The following is a 26,576-nucleotide window of genomic DNA, read 5'->3' as shown; positions in this document are numbered from 1 at the left end:
GAAGGTCCTATTATTCTAGAGCCTCATTGATATGTGGGACCAGAATAGGCAACTGCAAGGATAGACCCTGGAGGACCCAACATTACATAGGGATCCTAATAATTTTAAAAAGAACTGTGCAATGCTTTAATTCGCCACTGGGGACGCTGCAGGAAAAGCCTGAACTCGAGCTTCAATCACAGATCCCTGTGATCGGTGATTAGTGGAGATCCCACGAATCTTAGTTTAGTGTTACTAAAGGGATTGATCTACATGGACAAACCCTTTAAATGAGTCACATAAGGAGTTGGAAGTCCCACCTCTTTTTTTGGGAAATTGTTTTCACTGAAATAGCCAACAAAGTATTAATGTGGACTAAGTTTTGTGAAGAGCCCTGGACTCTTGAGTGTGAGCTCTAGTGGTCAGATTATCGGGGAGCATATTTTGACATGAAGGGGATCGTTGCAGGACTGACGTAAGTAGGTAGGGGAAGACCTGTCTATGAGAAAGCGTATTTGGCACCAAGTGTGTGCATGTAGCGATATACACTGAAAGCAGGCAGAGGGGAGACCTAAATCCCACCCCTGAGGAATTAAGCAGAGAGAATACCTAAGTCCCACCCCCGAGGACCAAGCTAGAGAGATGAACCTGAGGGATAGAGAACCTGATGGAAATGAATCACTGGGAAGGGTCAGAGGTCATGTGAGCACATTATAAGTACCCATCAGGGGTGGATTAAGGCAAAATGCCATGGGTCCTGGGCTGTATGAATATTATAGCCCGTACAAGTCTGGAATCACTTCCTACATAAAGCTTCTTGGAGAACTGAGGATTTGTCCCTTCTGTTGCTTTCAATATCCAGTGCAGAACCTTTGGAGGACCTTCAAAGGTCCTGAAATGACCCTTGTGTACATGTATTGAGAGCAAGAATAGATGTACAAGGATTTCATGGGTGAAGGTCCTTCTTAGTATAACATTTGGTGGGTGGTTTAGGTGGTCATGGCCCCCTAGAAGGTTTGGGCCCTGGGCTACCACCCAATCCACCCATATTATAATCCACTGCTGGGCACCATGGAGGTGCAAGGCAGCTGTAAACAAGTGAGTAATAGACAGAGTATTCAACCACCAAGTGTAATGTACCTCTAAAGCGACTGCCACCATCAATAGGTTGAAAAGTTTATATTTTTATAGCACAGTTACTCACTTTGTTTTTTATTTGTGCTTTTATTCACACTTATGTGTTCTTACCTCTTTGCTCTAAACTGCTCTGAAATCATTCCCCCCTGCTCTGAGTAAAAGCTGTAGCAGGTTTCTGGTTATACTGGTAATACTGCAGCAGTCGCTCAGAGCAGAGGGGAAGGAATGACTGTGCAGCAATTCAATGCAGAGTGCTAAGAGAACAGCTATGTGAGGACTCCCCCCCCCCCCCCTCCAGTACAATCCTGGCATGTAAATTCATATATCACAGTCCTGCTGCTACTGACAACACACACAGAGGTATAATTGCACATCTCTCCAGGGACAATACATATCACTAGCTGCACAGAGCACAGAGCACAACAGTGTAAGGACACATTCCCCTACTACAATCCTGGAATATAAATCCATATGTCACAGTCCTGCTGCTACTAACAACATACACAAAGGTCTGATTACACATCTCTCCAGTACATAACACTGACAGGATATAGTATTTTTGTAATTATTTTCTTGCTTGGTAAGCATGTTAGTATACCCCCCCCCCCAGTATATTTCCCATCTATACGTGACACGTGGCGTCCGTGGAGCAGTGTGTTCCTGGGATAAATTATTTCTAGTGATTTGCTTGTCGCTGTGTATTAGGCGCCTGCGGAGGGCCGGAGCGGCTTGTCAGAGCGGGTCAATACTCGGTTATTGGAAATGCCTTTCTCCTCAGTCAACACAACGTTGTCATTGGGGAAATCTCGCCTCGCGCTGCGCTCCCTTCACAACTCGCTGATTGCACCAGCAAACACAGAGAGAGCGCCGCGTCCCGGGAATACCACTCCCGAGGATTGATGGAACCACGTGGCGGCTCCAGATACTGACCTGTAACTAACAATTATATACTGTATATACAGAACTCCTGGGGGGGTCCTGCTCATTTATTGGGACTTAAAGGGAACCTGTCAGCAACTTTTATCCCTTTAAACTCCCAGTCCCCACAGGCAGGGGATGAAATGTCCTTTCTAGAATTCCCTTTCTTATGGGAAATCTCCTACAGAGTCATGTAAAAATAGGACTACTTATGGAGATTTTGCCAATTAAGACCACCTTATAGGTGTGTGGAGACTTATAGCCCCGGATGCTCCACTAGAGAATTCTGGGAAGTATGCAAATATGTTTTCCAAGGTGTTAAATGGAAAACCACGCCTCCTTTTGCCTACATTAGTGAATCTGTTGGATTAGATAGAAAGGTTTGGCTTAATCCCATATCGTGTTAATAGGCTTCTTGTAGGTCATGGTGTTATGGGGGCTGCCTTTCAAGGTAGCAAAAGGAGGCGTGGTTTTCCATTTAACACCTTGGAAAACATATTTGCATACTACCCAGAATTCCCTATTGGATTATCTATGGCTTTAAAGGGGTTCTCCCACGAAGACAAATTAGGCCCCATCCACAGCATAGGGCCTAACTTGCTGATCGGTGGTGGTCTCAGTGCTGGGACCCCCGAAGATCGTGAAAGCCGCTCCTCAGACTAATGGAGCAGAAGGCCAAGATCTCTGTGAGCTCCATAGAGATTAATGGAGCAGAACGGTCATGCACGGCCGCCTGCTCCATTACTCTTATGGAGCGCGACGCGGGATCGGTCGGGCCACTCGTTTTCGTGATGTGTGGGGGTCTCAGCACTGAGACCCCCACTGATCACCAAGTTAATCCCTATTCCGTGGATAACTTGTCTTCTTAACTTGTCTTTGTGGGAAAACCCCTTTAAGTCAGTTATAATGTAGAAGATAACCGTGCAGCCTCCCTGACTGTATACTTATACTCTCTTATAGAAAGGAGAATCACAGTGTCTTCACAGCTGCCAGGACCCCCCCACTTATCACAAGAGTGAGGGTCTGTTCAACTATTTAAATGGAGCGTGCCCACTGCCGATCAGTTTACAAAAGTAGGCAGGAGGAGCAGGGAACCAGGGGGGCATCATCCAAGAGGCGGGTTGAGCCTCTCGCCTCATACTGCAGCAAGATGGGGGATGGGCAACATCAGGAGAGCAGTCACCTGCTATAAAGATGGATCTGACACCATAAAATAGAGTCATATATTCAAATATTCCATACAGGGGAATAGGACCCCCCATTCTTGTGATCATTGTAGGTCCCAGGAGAAAGACCCCCTAACCAATCAGCAAGTGGGGCCAATTCGAGGGTGTTGGTGGCCGCTCCTTCTAGATGAATGTGTCTTATGGTGACCACTGATCCCACCGGCCTCAGGACACAGGGTCCTGTATGTGACCCCCTCCCAGCAGCGCAGTCACTGGAGATAATCTTTCCTACAGCGCTGCTGCGTCCCCCGGCTTTGCAGATGACATTTGCACGGCCTTTGGAAACATCTCATCAGGCGTCTCCTGGTTGTTACACATCTAAGACTTGCACGCGATGTAGAAGGTTGAACGGGGACCATCTCATAAGCCATGCACATAGCAGTGCGGAGCCTCAGTGCTGCATCAGGAGCTGCGATCACTGCCTGCCGGAGCAGAAGGAGATGAGAACATCAAGGAAAAGGACAAGTCATATTATCAGACCTCATATCATGTGACGATAACCAGAGACAGCGAGTGCCCTACCTGACACATTAAAGGGAATGTCCTCACACTGCTGTGCTCTGAGCAGACAGTGCTCGGTATTGTCCCTGGAGAGATGTGTAATCAGACTTTTGTGTATGTTGTTAGTAGCAGAAGGACTATGATATATGAGTTTATATTCAAGGATTGTACCTGAGGTGTGTCCTCACACTGCTGTGCTCTTTCCAGTGTTAGGAATTGTTCCCTCTGTGTATGTTGTAAAATATGGGTTTATATTTCAGAACTGTAGCTAAACTGAGGGTGGGTCCTCACACTGCTGTGCTCTGTGCAGCCAGCATTATGTAGAGAAATGTGTAATCATAGCTTTGTGTATGTTGTTGGTAGCAGCAGGACTGTGAAATATGTGTTTATATACCAGGATTGTTACTTCTCCAAGGGCACTGGAGGTGCGTCCTCACACTGCTGTGCTCTGAGCAGTGTTCTGTATTGTCTCTGGACAGATGTGTAATAACATTTTTGTGTATGTTGTTAGTAGCAGCAGTACTGTATCTGGGGTATGTCCTCACACTGCTGTGCTCTGTGCTTTCTGCAGCCGGTGTTAGGAATTGTCCCTGGATAGATGGTTAATTATACCTCTCTGTAAGTTGTTAGTAGCAGCAGGACTGTGAAATATGGGTTTATATTTCAGTACTGTAGCTGCACTAGGAGTGTGCCCCCACACTGCTGTGCTCTGTGCGCTCTGCTGTCATATTCTAGGATTATAGCTGCTCCAAGCACACTCCTCACACTGCTGTGATTACATCTGTGTTAGCTTCTTCCTTAATTGTCTGTCTAACCTAAATTCCAACTTCCTCCAAGGTCTGGGGCTCTGTGCGACCCACTAATAGCTAATTAAAGACAATCCCAGTGTGAACTGATACCTAAAATTCACTGCAGTCATTTTCTATTGTACATTCACCTTGCCATAAAGCTATTAACTCAGGCAACTTGACCTTGGGGATGTTACACTTCCTGACCTGAAGGAGGAAGGGGGCGCTGTTCCTGTGCTTGAACCCACTCTGCAAGCTTCTACACCATGTGAACCAGGCCCTGTATTACCTATTGCCTCAATGTTATCAACGCAGCAAAAGGTGACCCGTAATGGGGACACTAGACTCAGGGATGAAAGACAAGACAGTGAACCCTAATACCCCAGCCCTGCCTGCATGCCTCAGCGTATCCTATGCGCTACAGGACAACTATGAAGACGGTCCCTCCCTGTGTGTACACAAAACAAGACAGACAATCAAATAAACACAAGAGAAAGGTCACCACATAGATGGCTAACAAGGCACTAAATCACCAGTACAAAGAATAGTCAAAGAACAAGAGCCAAATGAGAAATACAGAAGTAGCTGACAAAGAAGACTTTATGAGGATAGCGCACACACACAGAATATTTATGTGCGTAGGAACTAGAGCACTGTTCAGACTGCAGACTGAAGTGAATTCAGCGTCTCCTTAGCCTGATAGTACGAACCAATGAAGACTCTGACACAGATGTAACTGTTGTGTTCTTAGATTTTTGCATCAAACTACTTATCAGCCGCTTTACTAGTAGATGCTCTCCCTGCTAGAACTGTTACTCAGAGCATATGGGAGGAGCTAAGATTACAGCAGTGTGAGGACACGCCCCCAGTGCACCTGACAGCGCCTCCACTCCAGTACACACAGTCGTGCAGCAGTGAATTGCCCATGTAGACACGTGACTGCTGCAGCCAATCTCTGACCCCAGAGAATCGCTATTAGTGGAGATGATGCTCTTATGTTGTAATCTGTTCTAGTTTGTTGTTTGTTTGATTTTAGGGTTTGATGACATCAGCGCTTGTCCTGCTTTGGACATCCCTGAAAATGGCTACAGGACTCAGATCAAGAGCGTCTCCGAAGTCGTCATCGTCCGGTTCCATTGTCAGAGTGGATACAGACTCAAGGGTCCCGCTAAGAAGACGTGCGCGCTGCTCAGTAACGGATCCATGGCCTGGAGGCCGAGCGACACACCAGTGTGCCTAGAACAAGGTGAGGGGGGAAGTGCTGCACACACCCCATAAATACCTACTCATAGGGGAACAAAGATGCATGGATAGATATGAGATAGAGAGATAGAAGATAGATAGATAGAGAAGATAGATAGATAGATAGGAGATAGATAGATAGATAGATAGATAGATAGATAGATAGGAGATAGATATGAGATAAATAGATAGATAGATAGGAGATAGATATGAGATAAATAGATAGATAGATAGATAGATAGATATGAGATATATAGATAGGAGATAGATAGATAGATAGATAGATAGATAGATATGAGATAGATAGATATATAGATAGATATGAGATAGATAGATAGGAGATAGATATGAGATAAATAGATAGATAGATAGATAGATAGATATGAGATAGATAGATATATAGATAGATATGAGATGGATAGATAGATAGGAGATAGATATGAGATAAATAGATAGATAGATATATAGATAGATATGAGATAAATAGATAGATAGATAGATAGATATGAGATGGATAGATAGATAGATATGAGATAAATAGATAGATGGATGGATAGGAGGGAGGCTCCCTCCTCCCTGCAGGTCCCTCCTCCCTGTGGCTCCCACCTCAACTCCCTCCTTCCTGCTGCTCCCTCTTCTTTGCGACTCCCTACTCCCTACAGCTCTCTGCTGCTTCCTTGACCCTGCGGCTCCCACCTAAGCTACTTCCTCCCTGTGGCTCCCTCCTTTCTTCGGCTCCCCGCAGCTCCTTCTTCCCTGCAGCTCCCTCCCTGCAGCTCCCTCCTCCTTGCAGCTCCCTCCTCCTTGCAGCTCCCTCCTCCTTGCAGCTCCCTCCTCCTTGCAGCTCCCTTCTTCTTGCAGCACCCTCCTCCCTGCAGCTGCCTCCTCCTTGTGTCTCCCTCATCCCTGCTACTCCCTCTTCTTTGCGGCTCCCTCCTCCCTGCAGCTCCCTCTTCCTCCTTCCTCGTGCTGCCTTCAGCTATAATTTGTAACAGTTATAACTTTTGTACCATGGCACCAAGAAACATAAGTCTGGTGTCACCTAAAACAGAAGAATATCCCCTTCTTTTCCCATCAGGTCTGTGTTTTATAGGTGCAGAAGACAAGAAGTAGATATCTACAGTTTGAGTTACAATTAGGGGCAGGAGCTGTGAATGATAATCACACATCCAACTGTAACTTTAAAAGTGGAAACATGGTAGATGGATATGTAAGAGAGAGATAGGAGATATTACACTCTAGATCAATAGATTACACTTTCTGGTTTCTCTTGTTAGCTTTACTGTTCAGAGTTAGACAGGATGAGCAGAGTCATCTCACTATGGTTGATGGTTGTACTGTGTAGCTTGGGTTAGGATGAGTCCATTTGCTCTGATCTTTCCCCATGTGAGTGCACACAATATGCTGAGCTTTGCGTCAGGTTCCCAGCTGTTGTCACCTGCTATATGACCTGACTAACTGCTCCTCATCTTATACGGCGCGGGTGGGGGGAAGGTCTATTGTTTGGAATAAATTGTGGTGTCAGCCGCCGATAATAGGAAAGCTCTGGTGCATTCATCTTAATTAGATTTAAATAGATTTTAATTATAGACACAAAGTATCTGTGCCCGGATCTTGTACAAAACCCAAATTAAATTTCCATTCTGTTCTGTTGTGAAAAAAATAATGTTCTCCCCGTGCCAGGGAGGAAAATAGGTTTTATTGATCTCAGAAAAATACGTTACAGGGAATTATCTGAAGCTCCGGGGTCCACACATTACAAAAATCACAAAGGAGAATGTAACACACTGTGCACAGAGAGAGAGAGAGAGAGATAGATAGATAGATAGATAGATAGATAGATAGATAGATAGATAGATAGATAGATAGATAGATAGATAGATAGATAGATAGGAGATAGATAGATAGATATGAGATAGATATGTGATAGATAGATAGATAGATAGATATGAGATAGATAGATAGATAGATATGAGATAGATAGATAGATAGATATGAGATAGATAGATAGATAGATAGCCTTGAGAAAGGCTCTTTGGAGCCGAAACGTCGCTGCTTCTGTACTTCACTGTACCCTAACATGGAATAAAGAACACCCGTTTTTTTCACTATATTTGGAGTGCTGCCTACTTTCAATTACCTAGATAGATAGATAGATATGGGGCCACATTTATCACTTGTTTTTTCTGTTGTTTTTGCGCCTTTTCGTTTAGGCGCACCGTTTTTGCGCCCGTTTTGCGATTAAACGTCAAATTAGCCGCGCAGCTAAAATAACCACCTTTCCCTCATCTATCGTTCAATTCCAGATGTTTTGCTGCGCCTAATGATATTCATCACGTGCGACTTTTGCATTTAGGCGCAAAAACGGGCGCAAAAACACTCCAGCCCGAAGGTGGCGTTATCTGAGAAGATAGCACTGAGCCCCTTTGCAGAACAGCTCATTTCTGGCAGCAAAGCTCAGCCAGACACTGGAACATATAATACAGACATGAGATGCTCTGCAGACAGGAGCTGTAGACTCTATTTACAGTTCATCACCTTCTATTTACAAAACATTCTGCAAAACGCTGAGCTCACAGCAAGAGCAAGAGAAGTTTGCACAAGTTTGCAGAAGTTTGCAGATACTACAAACAAGTGTCCCCCATGTAATTCTGCACAGTGTCAGGGGGATATTGTGCAGAATTACAGGGGTGCAGCAGGAGATCAGCACTGAGGGATCCCCTCCAGGAGAAGCCCCTGCTGAGGAGGTCACTGGGTGCTGGGTGTCACACACCTGGGTGCTGCTGTGAGTGTTATCTTCATTCTGGGCTGTGGGAGAAGCAGAGAGGAGCTTGTAGCAGGATCACATGTAAGAGCCCGAATCTAACATTGCGCCTAAACTGCGCCTAAATTGTGTTAAAGTAAAGTGATTAATGAGAGGCAGAAAATATACTTATCACAGATGGTTGTAGCTTGTGATAATTCTGGCAAAACAGTGCGCCCGAATTTAGGCGCAACTACTACACTTAGGCGCACAAAAGTGATAAATGTGGCCCATGAGATAGATAGATAGATAGATAGATAGGAGATAGATAGATAGATAGATAGATAGATAGATATGAGATAGATAGATAGATAGATATGAGATAGATAGATAGATAGATAGATAGATAGATAGATAGGAGATAGATAGATATAAAAAACAGCCAAGACAAGAGAGAAGTATGTCTGGCACCGATGGTTCTGCCTCTATCTGCCAATGTGTTATTGTGCTGACAGTAGACATCATGGGATTGATAACAGACTCTTGAACCCTGCGGCTCCGTTGGTGAGTGCAGACCAGGAGATACATTGTATCAGTCGCTGTGTCTCCTCGCTGAATGCAGTTCTCACCGTTGTATCACAGATTAGTGATCGCAGTTCTTGGCGGCGCAGTCATCTTGAGGGGAGAGACATAACTAACCTGTAATTATTATGTAAAGTATCATATGCTAATCACATTGTGCCCAGCGCTGGGACATCATGTGACATTGGAGCAATGAAGTGAATACATGCGCCAAATTATAGGGAATGTGCATATAAAGGGCCTTAAGTGGCTGCACTGATGTATTCAGAGTGCCCCCAGACAGTGTCATACAGCGCCCAGATAGTGTCATACAGCACCCAGACAGTGCCATACAGCACCCAGATAGTGTCATACCATATAGTATCATACAGCTGACCCTTAGTAAATGAGCCCCATAATACACACAGTGATGTCACAGTACAGGGATAATACACACAGTGATGTCACAGCACAGAGATAATACACACAGTGATGTCACAGCACAGGGATAATACACACAGTGATGTCACAGTACAGATATAATATACACAGTGATGTCACAGTACAGATATAAAACACACAGCGATGTCACAGTACAGGGATAATACACACAGTGATGTCACAGTACAGGGATAATACACACAGTGATGTCACAGTACAGGGATAATACACACAGTGATGTCACAGTACAGGGATAATACACACAGTGATGTCACAGTACAGGGATAATACACACAGCGAAGTCACAGTACAGGGATAATACACACAGTGATGTCACAGTACAGGGATAATACACACAGTGATGTCACAGTACAGGGATAATACACACAGTGATGTCACAGTACAGGGATAATACACACAGTGATGTCACAGTACAGGGATAATACACATAGTGATGTCACAGTACAGGGATAATACACACAGTGATGTCACAGTACAGATATAATACACACAGTGATGTCACAGTACAGGGATAATACACACAGTGATGTCACAGTACAGGGATAATACACACAGTGATGTCACAGTACAGATATAATACACACAGTGATGTCACAGTACAGGGATAATACACACAGTGATGTCACAGTACAGGGATAATACACACAGTGATGTCACAGTACAGGATAATACACACAGTGATGTCACAGTACAGGGATAATACACACAGTGATGTCACAGTACGGAGATAATACACACAGTGATGTCACAGTACAGGGATTATACACACAGTGATGTCACAGTACAGGGATAATACACACAGTGATGGCACAGTACAGGGATAATACACACAGTGATGTCACAGAACAGGGATAATACACACAGTGATGTCACAGTACAGGGATAATACACACAGTGATGTCACAGTACAGGGATAATACACACAGTGATGTCACAGTACAGGGATAATACACACAGTGATGTCACAGTACAGGAATAATACACACAGTGATGTCACAGTACAGGATAATACACACAGTGATGTCACAGTACAGGATAATACACACAGTGATGGCACAGTACAGGGATAATACACACAGTGATGTCACAGTACAGGGATAATACACACAGTGATGTCACAGTACAGGGATAATACACACAGTGATGTCACAGTACAGAGATAATACACACAGTGATGTCACAGTACAGAGATAATACACACAGTGATGTCACAGTACAGGGATAATACACACAGTGATGTCACAGTACAGAGATAATACACACAGTGATGTCACAGTACAGGGATAATACACACAGTGATGTCACAGTACAGGGATAATACACACAGTGATGTCACAGTACAAGGATAATACACACAGTGATGTCACAGTACAAGGATACAGGAATGGGTAGTTACAGAAGAGATACGCAGGTATTCATACGATCAGGAGTTTTGTTATATTATTGTTATATTTGGTATCTCGGGAACACAACACGTTTCAACTGCGACTCCTTTATAAAGTGAAAAGAGATGAGGGGTTACAGGAACACATCCGCAGTTCAGCGCTGATTGGAAAGGATTAGGGAAAGATATTGGAAATGTGCTTGCATTTGGCTTCCTTTGCTCAGTACAGCTACAATCATTCGCTGGATATTGACTCTGGACATCAATGAGAGCCCCAAAGCAAATTATTATAGAAGTGATTTATTGTGGAAAGTTCCTGGATAAGAGACAACTGCACAGCACTAATAAAGCTGAACTGTGAAAGTGCAATAAGCACAAGACTAATAATATCCCTTTAATATATTCAGCCTTTACCTTTCAGGGTGACCTTTAAATAAGTACACGCCCCATCCCACATATGACAGTAGCAGAGCCATCAGGGTATCCCCATATATACTGCACCTCCACCCCGGGACCCATCCCTTTAAGAATAAATTCGTCAGGGTATTGGGACCCCCCCAAGCCGCAGCTCACGTCTCAGCTTCCTGGACTTTGTACTTGATGTGGGAGATGGAGATTGGAAATTAAAGAACAAAACATGAATAATTTAATCCTAGGAATACAGAAATAGAATAATTTATCACATACAATCTTCAGCTGTGGTTCCAGGACCGGTCGGGGCTTTTTAGATCTTAAAGGGATGAAGATTGACGCAGCGGGCACAATTCTACTCAATGGGGCAGAGTTATCATCAAGTGTCTGTGGTAAAACTGTTCTAGTTGCCCACGGCAACCAATCAGAGCTCAGCTTTAATTTTATAAACAGCTGTGGGGAAATGAAAGCTAAGCTCTGATTGGTTGCAATGCGCAACTAGAACAGTTCTGCTCTAAGAGACGTATGATAAATCTATACCACAATCTATACCCTTGAGGCCCCGAGGATTTTATTACAAACTTTACAAAATAATCTATAAATTCAGACAAAGAGGAATTCCTTCCTAAAATACGTAAAATATCCATGAAAATCAAAATCAACACCTTTAAAGTAAAATTTGGGGCCAATTTGCATAGCAAAAAGTAACGACAGGAGTCATATAATAGTATAGTAACAACTGCTGTAGCAAATCGGCACTGTAGAAGCCCCGCCTCCTTCTCTGACATCACTTCCTGGTGTGCTGCTATTGGCTGTAGTTGTAGTACAATGACTTCCTGTTTCCCCTCCCCCCTTATAAATACTGATCAAAAAACTGGTTTTACACAGAAGTCCCTAAATCTTTTTAGCCGCTTCCTTCTGCCTTTTGATCATATACATTATACTAATTGCGAACATGGACAAATCTCCATTGACACATGAGGGGAGATTTATCAGAAGTGTCTGAGGTAAAACTATTGTAGTTGCTCATAGAAACCAATCAGAGCTCAGCTTTAATTTTATAAACAGCTGTGGGGAGATGAAAGATGAGCTCTGATTGGTTGCCATGGGCATCTACAACAGTTCTGCTCTCAAACACGTCTAATAAATCTCCCCACATGTCTGTTTACATGCATAGCCATTATAGGGCGCTCTGCGGGTCTATAGGATGGCATTGTGGGTAACGTGTTATGCCCTGTCTATAGGGGAACGATATTACAGTAATATATATGTGCAATAAATGGGCATTGTATGGCAATAATTTTATCTCTAAATTGTTTCATTCAATGGGGCACATTTACTTACTCGGTCCCTGCGCGATCCCCGATTCGGACTGTCACCCGAATTCACTAAGATCGTGCGCCCGATATCCTGCATGTGTCGCTTCCCCGCTCAGGTCCGGCAGAGTTCACCTTCTTCTTCCCGGTGCATGTGAGTGCATTGTCTTACGACACAATTTGAGATGTTAAATCCTGCGCGTTGTCCGAATCGGTCGAATCGTCCAAATTTCGCCACGCCAAAATCCGATGGCGTGCACCAAAAACCCCAGTTAAATGCGGCGCAAATTGGAAAAATTCGGGAAACCCGGCGAAAATGCGTCCGACGGACCTTTAGTAAATGAGCCCCAATGTGTTGAATATGGCGCTAAGGTTCTATAAATATGGACATTTCCATCCCTCTTAAAGGGGTTGTCCAAAGATGAAAAAACATGCTTTCTTCCAAAAACAGCACCACCCCTAACCATGGTTGGAGCTGGTATTGCAGCTCAGCTGTCTAGAAATGAATGGTGAGGTGTGGTGCTGTTTTTGGAGGAAAGCAGCCATGTTTTGAAACGTACAGACAACCCCTTTAAGACTCTCCTTGTACAATTTATCTCTTGCTAATATGGCGCCATTGTTTTGTGGTCAGCTGATTCGTGAAACCAGTGATGTCGTCATGTTTTACAGCTTGCGGTATGAGGTAGATATTCTTCATTGCCTCTAGGGGACCATGCAGGCACCATATGGCGGTATAGAACAGCAAACACATGTCAAGTGCCGGTGTGATTGTTAACTTTTCTAAATAGGAAATAAAATAGGAAATAAACAATTACATAAAAACATAATAATGGATTTACAAAAATTAATAAAGCAAAAAAAAAAATCAGATTCCGGCGAGCGATTAACCCGGAGCTGTTCGCACTCGGAGTGATACAATACAAGGTCTGCAGGTTGTGGGTGGACGGGAAAACAACTCGTTACGTGAGGAAAACTTTTTGTTTCATTAATTTGTGGAGCAGCGGTAACTCGGAGGCTCGTGGCGCCGCTTCCTGCGGAGCGGTATAAATAAAGTTACGACTTCTGTAGAAATTCGGCAATTATGACCTCAGTATTGATTTCGTTCTCATTTGTTTGGCCGCGGCTGCTCCGCTCTATTTCTGGAACAATCCATCTCGCGCTCACCTACAACTTCGGAGACACAAAGTTCCTTTTCCCTCTAATCTTTCCGACAAATTATTTGGCTCAAATCCGTCTTTTCTGCTGGAGTCCTACAAGGGAACAGAAAAACAAAAACGAACAAATCCACCTGTCAGTGTCCGGCGCAAGGCGGGTGTTTTTTTTACAATGAGAGTCTAATGTGTTAAAATATCTTTATAATATCTCCAGAGAATTCCATTTTTACCCTTCCTCACAAATGTCAATTGCAATTTCTAGACAGCTGAGCTGCAATACCAGCACCAACCATGGTCAGCAGTGGCGCTGTTTTTGGCTGTAGCAGAAGTCCTCCCCCGCTACATTCTCTATTGTAGGAAAGTAAATTAGAAAGTGTGGTGATATAAACTCTAGAGATGCTTATAGGACATTATAGGACAAGCGAAGCTCCGCCCATATTAGTTTGTCAAATTAAAATCGTATAAAACAGGAGAAATAGAAACTGCAGTTGTATCCCTATCCTCCCCTATCTACTACTATTTCTCCTGTTTTATACGGAATGTGCTGCATATCCCATAATCTATATTTAGAGGTTTGGGTTTTCACAAGAGCTCTTTCTTCCCCTCTCGCAGCGAACAGTCACAGAAAGAGAAAGAAACTGCAGTTGTATCCCCCTCCTCCCCTATCTACTACTATTTCTCCTGTTTTATACGGAAGATAACATTATAATCAATGTGCTGCATATCCCATAATCTATATTAAGGGTTGTGGGTTTTCACTAGAGTTCTCCCTTCCCCTCTCGCAGCGAACAGTCACAGAAAGAGAAAGAAACTGCAGTTGTATCCCCCTCCTCCCATATATACTACTTTCTCTTTCTGTGAGTGTTCGCTGCGAGAGGGGAAGAGAGAGCTCTAGTGAAAACCCACACCTCTAAATATAGGTTATGGGATATGCAGCACATTGATTATAATGTTATCTTCCGTATGAAACAGGAGAAGTAGTAGATATGTAGGAGGGGGCGAGCTGCAGTTCTTGTTTCTGTGACTGCTCGTTGCGAGGGGGGAAGAGAGAGCAGCAGGAAAAATCCATGCAACATACAGATTATAGGATAATTAGCGCATTAATAATAAAGTTAACTTCCTTCACAGTGTATCAGATTCAAATAGTACGAAACAGGAGAAATAGTAGATAGGGAGGAGGGGGATGCAACTGCAGTTTCTTTCTTTGTTTCTGTGACTGTTTGCTGCGAGAGGGGAAGAGAGAGCAGCAGTGAAGGACCTACACTAATCTAAATACAGATTAACAGCAATGTAGCACATCAATAATAATTCTATCTTCCCCCTCCACAGTCTGTCAGATTAAAATGCTATAAAAGTAGTGGTAGATAGGCAGGAGGGGGTTCAGCTGCAGTTCTTGTTTCTGTGTGAGAGGGAAAGAGAGAGCAGCACAAAAACTGCACTTATATAATTGGATTATGGTAGATGTAGCAAATTGATAATCCTCCACAGTCTGTCAGATAAAAATGATATGAAACAGAAGTAGTAGTAGATAAGGAGGAGGGGGATGTAGCTGCAGTTCTTCTTTCTGTGACTGTTCGCTGCGAGAGGGGAAGAGAGAGCAGCAGTGAAAACACACACCTCTAAATATGGATTTTGTAGCACGTAGATAATAGTGTTATCTTCCTCCTCCACAGTCACAGATTGCCTTGCTCCTTATATTGAAGACGCCGATGTTCTTAACAAGACCTACAAGACGGGAGACAAGTTAATGATGAGCTGTAGAGAAGGCTTCCAGACGCGCTATCCCGATTTTGACAACATGGCTTCGGTTTGTCAAGATGACGGAACCTGGGAGAATCTTCCGCTGTGTCAAGGTGGGTTAATGTTCCTCCTGATGTTCCATGTTTGATGACCTAATATCCGTCCGAGAATGGACAATATCACATAGAAGTAGATGGAGTCCCAGTAATAATGGGTTTAAAAAAATGGGAGGGGCTTGTGGTCAAAACTACCACTAGTTTGTAGTCAGGCCGTTGCTCTATGGGTAAGACTGGAGATCGGGATGCAATATTCAACCACCCAGGAGAAGAGACACGAAAACTTTTGTACATAAGATGTTCGTTTTAGATCGTTAAGCTCCGCCTTCTTGGCTAAAACCGCTCCCCTGAGCCTGACCCTAGACCATAATGAAGCTGAAAAGATGTCTGGGGTCAGGCATAGGGAATGTGTCCTAATATAAGGGCTTAACAAGCTTTCATACCTACAGGACATAGAGCTGAGGGGTAGAGCTCCTGCTGCAGCCAGTTGTCTTACAGCCACTCTGGAAACACTAAGAACGAGGGGAGGAGCTACAATATTTTACTATTTTTTTTACTGTTCCTTTACAAACCATAACCTACATAAGACAGAGTGGTCCAAACAGTGGGATCCTGATTATCAAGTGGCCATAGAACTCTAGCCACCACCAGGGGTGCACCAGCCACGAGGCAAGTTGAGCCTCTTGCCTCAGGCAGCAACAACTGCAGAAAATTTTGGGGCAGCATCAGAGGTGACACTTAAAAATAGTGTTCCCCTACACCCAATTTAGGACACTGCATGGTGCACCCACCTACTAAAAAAGATAACTGATATATTTCCATAGCTCCCCTCAGGCAGCAGAGAGTTTAGGTTCACCCCTCTGAACCACAGGGGTCTCTTTGGAATTTTAGCACTCTAACAGAGCAACCCAAAGGGGTTACATTTTGTTTTGTTTTTTTAACTTTGTAGCAATCTGATAGCTCAGAAAAATTCACACTACAAAACACATGTTAAAAATCTTAAAACACTTGCCTGGAACCACATTGAAGACTCGCAATTTATACTCTATTGATACGAAAGGATCTTCCGAAATTAAAAATTAGGTTTTTTTGTCCTGCCTGCCTCGCCTGGTTTGCAGTTAGCCCCATTCATTGAAATGTAAAGGAGCTGCAATACCAGACCTGACCTGAATGGACACGGGTGGCGCTGTTTGGAAAAATAAATAGGCAACCCCTTTAAAAATCCAGCTTCCTCGTTGTGGATGATTTTTACTGGGTTTATTTTACATTTTACAAGCTTCTTAGAATGATGTTATTAATTCCTCCCATTTGGAACAGTAAAAAAAATTCCTGGCACGCAGGTATGTGGCGGCGATACAGCGCCTAATCACAGGGTGTCAGGAGGCTTTCATTGTGCACTCAGCTCTCCTGCCAAGTGATGTGACGCATGAAAAACACAACATTAATATGCAGCTATGAAAACCTCCCTAATATGTGACAATACGGCGAGTATGCAAATCACCCAGGGCCTCGTTAAATGTTTATTAAATAGCAAATTCCTTTGTTCCCATTTATCGAAACTAAAAAGCGGCACCTTTTATGTAGCTTTTGTAAAAAAAAAATTTTTAAAAATCGCCTTTAGTATACAGTTACTATACAGAGCAGTGTGTCTCCACGGTAACAGACTGCACAGAAACCTTTTATGTAGTCAGATGTTAAAAATTCTCACCCTGAGGAGAGGTCATTAATCGGAGATCGTGGGGGTCCGATAGATGGAGTCCAAACATTGATCAGCTGTTTCGGCTAAGACTTTTGCTCACATTTCTCGTGTGACATCTGGACCAATCACTGGCCTCATTGGTTACATGTGACCATTGAGACCGGTGTTTGGCTAAGCTGCCATATGCAAAATATTGAAAAAAGAAACCTTTAAAACTCAATTTTAATATTGGATGAATGGGAGCAAATACAAAAGAGCAAAGGTCTACATGAGTTTGTGTGGGTTTCCTCCGGGTCCTCCAGTTTCCTCCCGCACTCCAAAACATACTGGTAGGATGATTAGATTGTGAGCCCCATTGGGGACAGGGACAGATTTGGCAAGTCCTGTGCAGCGCTGCGGAATCTGTGTGCGCTATATAAATAAAGGAATTATTATCTATTATTAATAGATGACTTATTATTAATATTATTTGAAGATTCCTCCTCCTTAAAGGGGCGCCATGGGATCGGAGGTTGTTCCTGTATTGATGGGATCGGTCTCGTTGTACAATGTGCAGACGCTGCAGAGCATCTCTCTTATTCTGCCAACTTCTTCTGTCAATAAATCAATGAGCGATTGAGTACAGAAAGTACCGGTGCATCCTGGGAGATAGATGCTGGGGGGGGACTGACCCAGACATAACTCTGCCAGGAATTTATTGTATTTTGTTTTACTCCGCTTTTAGCTCAGCCGTATTTTATGCAGTAAAATCGAAGGCAGCACAATATAGAGCAGGTTGTACTCAGTGTCCTATCTGCAGGCAGCATGTTATAGAGCAGGAGGAGCTGAGCAGATTGTACATAGTGTCCTATCTGCAGGCAGCATGTTATAGAGCAGGAGGAGCTGAGCAGATTGTACATAGTGTCCTATCTGCAGGCAGCATGTTATAGAGCAGGAGGAGCTGAGCAGATTGTACATAGTGTCCTATCCGCAGGCAGCTTGTTATAGAGCAGGAGGAGTTGAGCAGACAGTACATAGTGTCCTATCTGCAGGCAGCATGTTATAGAGCAGGAGGAGCTGAGCAGATTGTACATAGTGTCCTATCTGCAGGCAGCATGTTATAGAGCAGGAGGAGCTGAGCAGATTGTACATAGTGTCCTATCTGCAGGCAGCATGTTATAGAGTAGGAGGAGCTGAGCAGATTGTACATAGTGTCCTATCTGCAGGCAGCATGTTATAGAGCAGGAGGAGCTGAGCAGACAGTACATAGTGTCCTATCTGCAGGCAGCATGTTATAGATCAGGAGGAGCTGAGCAGATTGTACATAGTGTCCTATCTGCAGGCAGCATGTTATAGAGCAGGAGGAGCTGAGCAGACAGTACATAGTGTCCTACCTGCAGGCAGCATGTTATAGAGCAGGAGGAGCTGAGCAGATTGTACATAGTGTCCTATCTGCAGGCAGCATGTTATAGAGCAGGAGGAGCAGAGCAGATTGTATATAGTGTGCTATATGTTGTATTTTACCCTTCTGGTTTACATCTTCCAGGTTGCCTGAGGCCTCTGGTCCTTCCTCACAGTTATGTGAACATCTCAGACTTTGACTCCTCGTTTCCGGTGGGACGGGTCGTGTCCTATCAGTGTTTTCCTGGGTATAAGCTGGAGGGTGCGGAATACCTGGAGTGCATGTACAACCTCATCTGGTCTGACGAACCTCCCAGGTGCCTCGATGTGGAAGGTAAAAGTCTTCACGTCTACATTTTACACCTTTTATGTGAATGTTTTTCAGTTTTTGGTAACTTTAAATCCCGACTTGGATCCCAAAACTAACAGATACACCCCATTGTATGCAAATCTTCACAGCCCCTCCTCTTTTACTATTGACCAGATATATCCAGCCCTTTAATGTATAAGCCACGCCTCCTAGACCTCCCCAATCATATATAAGGGAACCTACAGTGAACCAATCAGTAGGACAAATAGTGGGGACCCCTAGTGCCTAGTCCCTGGTCCAGGGGGGACCCTAATATTACAGTCATGTCCACAGCACCCGTTTATATAATAGCGGATTATTCGCCCAGTCACCTGTATAACATACATCATCAGAAGCGATTATTAATAAGTGAGGGATCAGCTCGTGGAGCTCACGTCTAATGTGCAGCTAATGGATTTCTACAAAATCTCCTAATGACTAATTACACGTAATGTGACAATTAGGTTTCAGCACCTGCTGTACTATCAGAGGAACATTATCCCTAGAACATTCCGGGCCTCATCTGTATCATCCCAGCACTCACATGTCCGGGGGGCAGAACACAGATCTAATAAATATTATTACTATACTCACTCAGGTGAGCGCAGCTCTGGAGTATAATACAGGATGTAACTCAGGATCAGTACAGGATAAGTAATGTCATGTATGTACACAGTGACTGCACCAGCAGCAGAATAGTGAGTGCAGCTCTGGAGTATAATACAGGATGTAACTCAGGATCAGTACAGGATAAGTAATGTCATGTATGTACACAGTGACTGCACCAGCAGCAGAATAGTGAGTGCAGCTCTGGGGTATAATACAGGATGTAACTCAGGATCAGTACAGGATAAGTAATGCCATGTATGTACACAGTGACTGCACCAGCAGCAGAATAGTGAGTGCAGCTCTGGAGTATAACACAGGATGTAACTCAGGATCAGTACAGGATAAGTAATGTCATGTATGTACACAGTGACTGCACCAGCAGCAGAATAGTGAGTGCAGCTCTGGAGTATAATACAGGATGTAACTCAGGATCAGTACAGGATAAGTAATGTCATGTATGTACACAGTGACTGCACCAGCAGCAGAATAGTGAGTGCAGCTCTGGGGTATAATACAGGATGTAACTCAGGATCAGTACAGGATAAGTAATGCCATGTATGTACACAGTGACTGCACCAGCAGCAGAATAGTGAGTGCAGCTCTGGAGTATAACACAGGATGTAACTCAGGATCAGTACAGGATAAGTAATGTCATGTATGTACACAGTGACTGCACCAGCAGCAGAATAGTGAGTGCAGCTCTGGAGTATAATACAGGATGTAACTCAGGATCAGTACAGGATAAGTAATGTCATGTATGTACACAGTGACTGCACCAGCAGCAGAATAGTGAGTGCAGCTCTGGGGTATAATACAGGATGTAACTCAGGATCAGTACAGGATAAGTAATGCCATGTATGTACACAGTGACTGCACCAGCAGCAGAATAGTGAGTGCAGCTCTGGAGTATAACACAGGATGTAACTCAGGATCAGTACAGGATAAGTAATGTCATGTATGTACACAGTGACTGCACCAGCAGCAGAATAGTGAGTGCAGCTCTGGAGTATAATACAGGATGTAACTCAGGATCAGTACAGGATAAGTAATGTCATGTATGTACACAGTGACTGCACCAGCAGCAGAATAGTGAGTGCAGCTCTGGGGTATAATACAGGATGTAACTCAGGATCAGTACAGGATAAGTAATGCCATGTATGTACACAGTGACTGCACCAGCAGCAGAATAGTGAGTGCAGCTCTGGAGTATAACACAGGATGTAACTCAGGATCAGTACAGGATAAGTAATGTCATGTATGTACACAGTGACTGCACCAGCAGCAGAATAGTGAGTGTAGCTCTGGGGTATAATACAGGATGTAACTCAGGATCAGTACAGGATAAGTAATGTCATGTATGTACACAGTGACTGCACCAGCAGCAGAATAGTGAGTGCAGCTCTGGAGTATAATACAGGATGTAACTCAGGATCAGTACAGGATAAGTAATGTCATGTATGTACACAGTGACTGCACCAGCAGCAGAATAGTGAGTGCAGCTCTGGGGTGTAATACAGGATGTAACTCAGGATCAGTACAGGATAAGTAATGTCATGTATGTACACAGTGACTGCACCAGCAGCAGAATAGTGAGTGCAGCTCTGGAGTATAATACAGGATGTAACTCAGGATCAGTACAGGATAAGTAATGTCATGTATGTACACAGTGACTGCACCAGCAGCAGAATAGTGAGTGCTGGATCATTCTGCTGTGTGCTACTGACGGGTGTGGTTGTTACTGCTGAGCTCCTGCACCACCTGGAGCAAACCCAATCCACCCAGGCCTGCTCTCTCCTCCCCAGGGAGGGAGTGGGTTCACTGGGATGAATCCTGCAGGAAAGTCCCAGGCTTCTGCCTCTCGGACCAGGCCGGCGGGGGGCAGGAGAAGCCAGTTACCGGCCAAAACTGATGGCGTGAGAAGATCTGCCCGGAGCCAAGGACGCAGCGATGTGACCTCGGCTGCCACCCCCAAGACCCAGGGAAGCCGCAAGGTCTCCGGAACACAGAAGATCAAGGCAAGTGACATCAGCCTAAGTGCTCCTCCTGGAAAGCTGGATGTATGTGCGGGAAAGCTGGGTGGTTCAGCTGGAAAGCTGGGTGCTCACGGAGGTGTGCAAAAAGCATGGGGAGACCTTAAGACCCGGGAGTCTGCTTCCACCTATGGCTCCCGGATTGCTGAGCACCTCCGTGAGTACGAGGAAGCTGGAAAAGCGCTGAGGAGGCTCCAGGAGGAGATAAGGGAGACCGTGGCCCTAGCGGGGGTGGCCACTAAGAAGAAAAAGTCTGATTTTCTTAGCACCATAGACAGATTAAAAGCCGAGGTCACCGCTCTGGAGGAGAAGCGTCATCTAATCCGCGAGCACAGCGGTCCGTTCCGTGAAAAGTTGGAGAATGACGCCCGGTTTGATGACATGCGCCAGGAGCAGTTAAGAAAGCTGAAGGGGCTTCAGGTCCAGGCGGATGATGGCGATGGCGATGATGAGGAGGATGAGGAAGACCAGCCGTGTCCGTCTGGTGGCCTGCACCAACACCAGCAGGCCTCGCACGACAGGCTGCCTGCAGAGCAAGCGCCATTACCATCAGGCTGCGTCTCTGCCAACCTGGAGGAGGAAAGTGATGACAGCGGCCAGGGGGGGGCGCTAATGGCTCAGATCCGTCAGCTCGAGTCCCCAGTTCACCTCCAGGACTTTTCCTTCGGCGATGATATGCCAGATGACGACCTAAAGAGAAAGAAGAGAGCCAAGAAGATCAAGGCGTCTCAGGAGGTGAATCTGGTGTTTCGTCCCCTCCCTGTTCCCTCCAGGCGGGCAGCAGTGTCAGCCTGTCGTGTAGGCCCCGTTGCCCAGCCCAGCACGAATCCTGCAGTGGACTCGGTGCCAGGGTGCGGGGAGATTGCAAAGCCACGTTCCATCATGGCGCAGAGCACCAGCCTTGTTTGTAGTAGCAAGGATGGTGCAGGGAAGGCATCGGCCGAAAGGCCGGACAGTGAGGGCGATCCAGCAAGTCCTGGTACTGTGCGCTGCCCCCTAGTGGGAGGGGGGGGTGGCCCAGTGCCAGGGGCAGTGGCGGTGGCTCCTGTGGCCCCTAGCGCTGTTGCTTGCTCCGATGAGCAGCGGCAGCGTGATGGGGCTGCTGGGGCTTGTAGTGCGGCGCCTCCCAAACATCCCGTGCAGCCTGCAGAGAAAGTCGCAGGAAAAGTGTTATTCTGTATTGGTGCATCAAACTCTGAAGATATGAAAGGGGCAAAAAAACTGTCTGGAGTCTGTAAGGACAAGAGGCCTCTACCACCAATCGAGCAGCGATGCTCAAACATCATAAAAACTGCTGGACAACAAGGGGTTAATGCCAATGAGGCAGAGGGCACAAGTAAGATCGGGGCTGGAGCTGCCTCTTCTCAGGCTGTATCAGCTATGGAGGTGGCTCTACCCCCAGTGCCCAGTGACGCCGAGGCAACCCCAGGTCCTCCTGGCCCAGCTGGTGTGAGTGATGCAAGGAAGCGAGGCAGTACTCTACATAGTGTGGTGAATGTGGGGGTGGTGAATGGTGCTGAGGGGGGTGATCCTGGTAAGAGTGCTGGACCATCTGCACCCCCAGTGGTGGCCGCTCCCATAAGGAGCTATGCGAGTGTCACCGCTGGGGCAAGTGGGGTTAACTCCTTGTCTCTTGACTCTGGGAATAGCGTTTTGCAAAGGCGTCTTCTGGAGGCTCTCAGGAGAGGGGAAAAGTCAATCACTGTAGAGGGAAGAGAGGTTGATCTGTCCTTCTGGACAGACAGGCATGGCCTGGCAGCCTTCCAAGAGCAAAGGGGGGGAGAGACTGTATGGTCTTTACCCACAAGTGGGCCCGGAGCTTCCCGTAGGAATGTGGTTCGTCTTCGCTGGAGGGGCAGTGACGCATGCCCACCCAGGTCAAGGGTGGTGGAGCTCCTCCTGAAGATGAACTTCAGGGCTAGTGACATCTTTGCCCTGATACATCCTTATGGTACTCCGGAGTTCGATGTCAGCTTTGTCCGGCCGGAGGGCTTAGAGCTCTTCTGGTCGAATTATGAGCTGGCAAAGAACGAGCCCGCATGGCGAGACTTTGCTGTGCAAGCAGTGTCTCGCCAAAACACAGTCAAGAAGGTGACCGTTTTGACCCGTAATGAGTCACTTTCTTGCATGGACATCATGACTTGGCTCAGTCGTTATGGTGAGGTTGTACAGGTACCTCAGAAAAACCGCGATGAATTTGGCATTTGGTCTGGGGCCTGGACCTTCATGATGAAGTTGAAGTGTTCAGGCGGCACAGTCGCCCACATTCCCTCTTCAGCCTTTCTTGGGCGAGACAGAATCCTGATTTTCTACCAGGGGCAGCCGAAGGTCTGTCACAGGTGCGGTGACCCCACACACTTTAGCGCCAGCTGCCAAGTGCAGAAGTGCGCTTTGTGTGGTGGGCTAGGTCATCTCGCTGCATCCTGTAAGGACATTAGGTGTAACCTGTGTGGTGAGCTCGGTCATCCTTTCAGCCGTTGTCCTCGCTCCTTTGCCAATGCGGTTGTGACCCCAGTGGAGGAGAGCCATGAGGTTGCTTCTGCTGGGGAAGGTACCAGCAGAGGTGGAGGAGCTGAGGGGCCTGTGAAGAAAAGTAAGAATAAGTCACCTTCTCAGTTGAGGCGGCTTGAAGCCAGACAAAAAGGGAGAGAACTGGGGAAGCCTCAGGTTGCTGGGGTGACCCTTGGTCCCTCCTCAGAGGCTGGTCATGCTACTGAGGCCCTGAGGGATGATGAGTTGGATGAGGAGGTCAGGAGGATGGAGCGCGAGAAAGGTGCCATGTCCTCCACGTCCTCCCAGTATGAGAGTATGGATGAGGATAACAGGATTTGGCTAGAATATAAGCGCAAGCAGAAAAAGAAAAAACGCGGCCTATCTAAGGTACCTAAGGAAGGGAAAACTTCCTCCCCTCTGGTTGAGCTTTCCAACCGGTTCCTCACCCTCGATGAGATCGCCTCCTCGGAAGGAGAGGCTGAGGGTGGGGTTCTGGAGGTGGCGGCGGAGCAGCCTGCAGGGGTCGCCGAGTCTCTATCCTCTGGGGATGCTGGGTCCTCAGAGTGGGAGACTGACTCAGAGTCAGGAGACAAGGACGAAGGAGAGGGTGGTCCGGGTGGGTCCTTGGGGGCCAATAACAATATGGACACCACAATTTCATTAAAGAGAAGTTGCCCCATTTCTGATAGTAAAAAAGAAAGGGGATCATCTTCAGAGGACAGTAGAGGGAAGGGGAATAGTAAGAAAAAAGCCGTCTAACTCAATCACTCATGATGGCGGCACCCACTCCGTTGACACTGGCGTCCATTAATGTCGCCAGCATTAAGTCTGATGCGGCTAGATTTGCGGCCTTTGATTTTCTCGGCCGTGTTGAAGCCGACATTTTATTTTTGCAGGAGACCAGGTTGCCAGATTTGGCGGCCGTGTTTAAAGCTAAGAGGGAATGGAGACACGGGCCTTCCTATTGGTCTCTTGCGGCCGAGCCGTATAGCGGAGTGGCGGTCCTTTTTACCGCACCGGTAGAATGCCGACGAGTTATTGAGTTAGAAATGGGGAGGTGCCTGATCCTGGATGTCCTCATGAAGGGACAAGAACTTCGCCTAATTAACATCTATGGTCCCCAGTCCAAGTGGGACAGGAAGTGTCTCTTTATGAGGATCAAGCCCTACCTTTTTACAAGTCGGCAGGTGGTCTTTGGAGGGGACTTCAATGCTGTCACGAGGTCCAAGGATAGGGGAGGTTCCAGAGACAAGCTGACTTATGATAGCGTCGCACTTAATAGCATAGCTAGTGAGGCCCGCCTGGTGGATGTCCACATCCGGCACACCCCAGGTCACACGGGGTTCACCTATTATAGGGGTAGCTGCAGGTCTAGAATAGACAGGTTTTATTTAAAGGAGGAAGCCATCTCTTCAGCAGTGTCCGTTGTTGAGGTGGAGTTCTCCGATCACTGTTTAATTTTGTTTTCTCTGAATGTTACAGAGACCCCCCGGATGGGAAGAGGCTACTGGAAGCTCAATTCGTCTCTCCTGGAAGAAGCAGAGATAAGACAATCCTTTGAGGACTTTCTTCAGAGCCAGGTACCATTGCTGGGCCTTTGTAGCAGTAAGTCAGAGTGGTGGGAGATGCTCAAGAAAAGGGTGGCGATATACTTCCGCCAGCTCTCGAGCCTCAGGAGCCTGGACAGGTACCGCCTGTATCAGGGCCTGAGGAGGAAACTCGAGCATCTCGTCTCGACTGGAGGTAGTCGTGAGGACATCTCCAGAGTGAAATCTTTGCTGAAGAGGTGTCAGTACGATAGACACGCATCTTTGGTTTTTGAGAGGGATTACGGGAAATACCGCTCGCCCGACCCTTACAGAAACTGTAAGATGTCAGTGAATGGTAAAGTTGTCACGGGACTGGTTGACAGTACGGGATCCCTGAAAAGGTCCAGATCAGGGATTCTGGAGGTCGTCAGATCCTTCTACTCACACCTTTTGGGCAGGAAGGATCTAGATCGGGATGTGATGTCGGCTTTCCTGGCTGAAACTGTCCCTGAGCCAGGAGTAGACCCCTCTCTTGATGTTTTGACAGAGATGATCAGGGAAGAGGAAGTCAGCCTGGCGATTGAAGGGCTCGCCCTCAAGAAATCGCCGGGTCCGGATGGCTTAACATCCGAGTTCTATAAGACCTTTAAGGACGCCTTGGTTCCCCTCTTGACTGAGGTATTCAATGAGTGTCTTTCCTCGGGCGCTCTGCCGAAGTCAATGAGGAGGTCTGCCCTGATCATCCTGTCAAAGGGTAAGGACCGATCTCGTATTGAGAACTGGCGTCCCATAGCGCTTCTCAATACGGACAGAAAGGTTTTGGCAAAGGTGCTGTTTAATCGGCTGGTGCAGTTTGCGCCCCGGCTCCT

The 26,576-nt window shown here is 46.0% G+C and overlaps 1 protein-coding gene across 2 annotated transcripts in view; it reads left to right on the top strand.

The window, feature by feature from the left end:
• The window catches only part of SUSD4 (sushi domain containing 4), a 76,602-nt gene that overhangs the window by 32,175 nt on the left and 17,851 nt on the right, over positions 1 to 26,576 (top strand). For both annotated transcript variants that reach the window (XM_072140060.1, XM_072140061.1), the window contains exons 3-5: positions 5,586 to 5,795; positions 15,496 to 15,675; positions 18,843 to 19,031. In XM_072140060.1, the coding sequence (XP_071996161.1) occupies positions 5,586 to 5,795; positions 15,496 to 15,675; positions 18,843 to 19,031 (579 nt within the window). The remainder of the gene's footprint in view (positions 1 to 5,585; positions 5,796 to 15,495; positions 15,676 to 18,842; positions 19,032 to 26,576) is intronic.

The sequence above is a fragment of the Engystomops pustulosus genome, chromosome 3 (genome assembly GCF_040894005.1).
Source record: "Engystomops pustulosus chromosome 3, aEngPut4.maternal, whole genome shotgun sequence".
Taxonomy (NCBI): domain Eukaryota; kingdom Metazoa; phylum Chordata; class Amphibia; order Anura; family Leptodactylidae; genus Engystomops; species Engystomops pustulosus.
The sequence above is the reverse complement of the archived record's forward strand: the minus strand, read 5'-3'. Positions and strand labels throughout refer to the sequence as shown.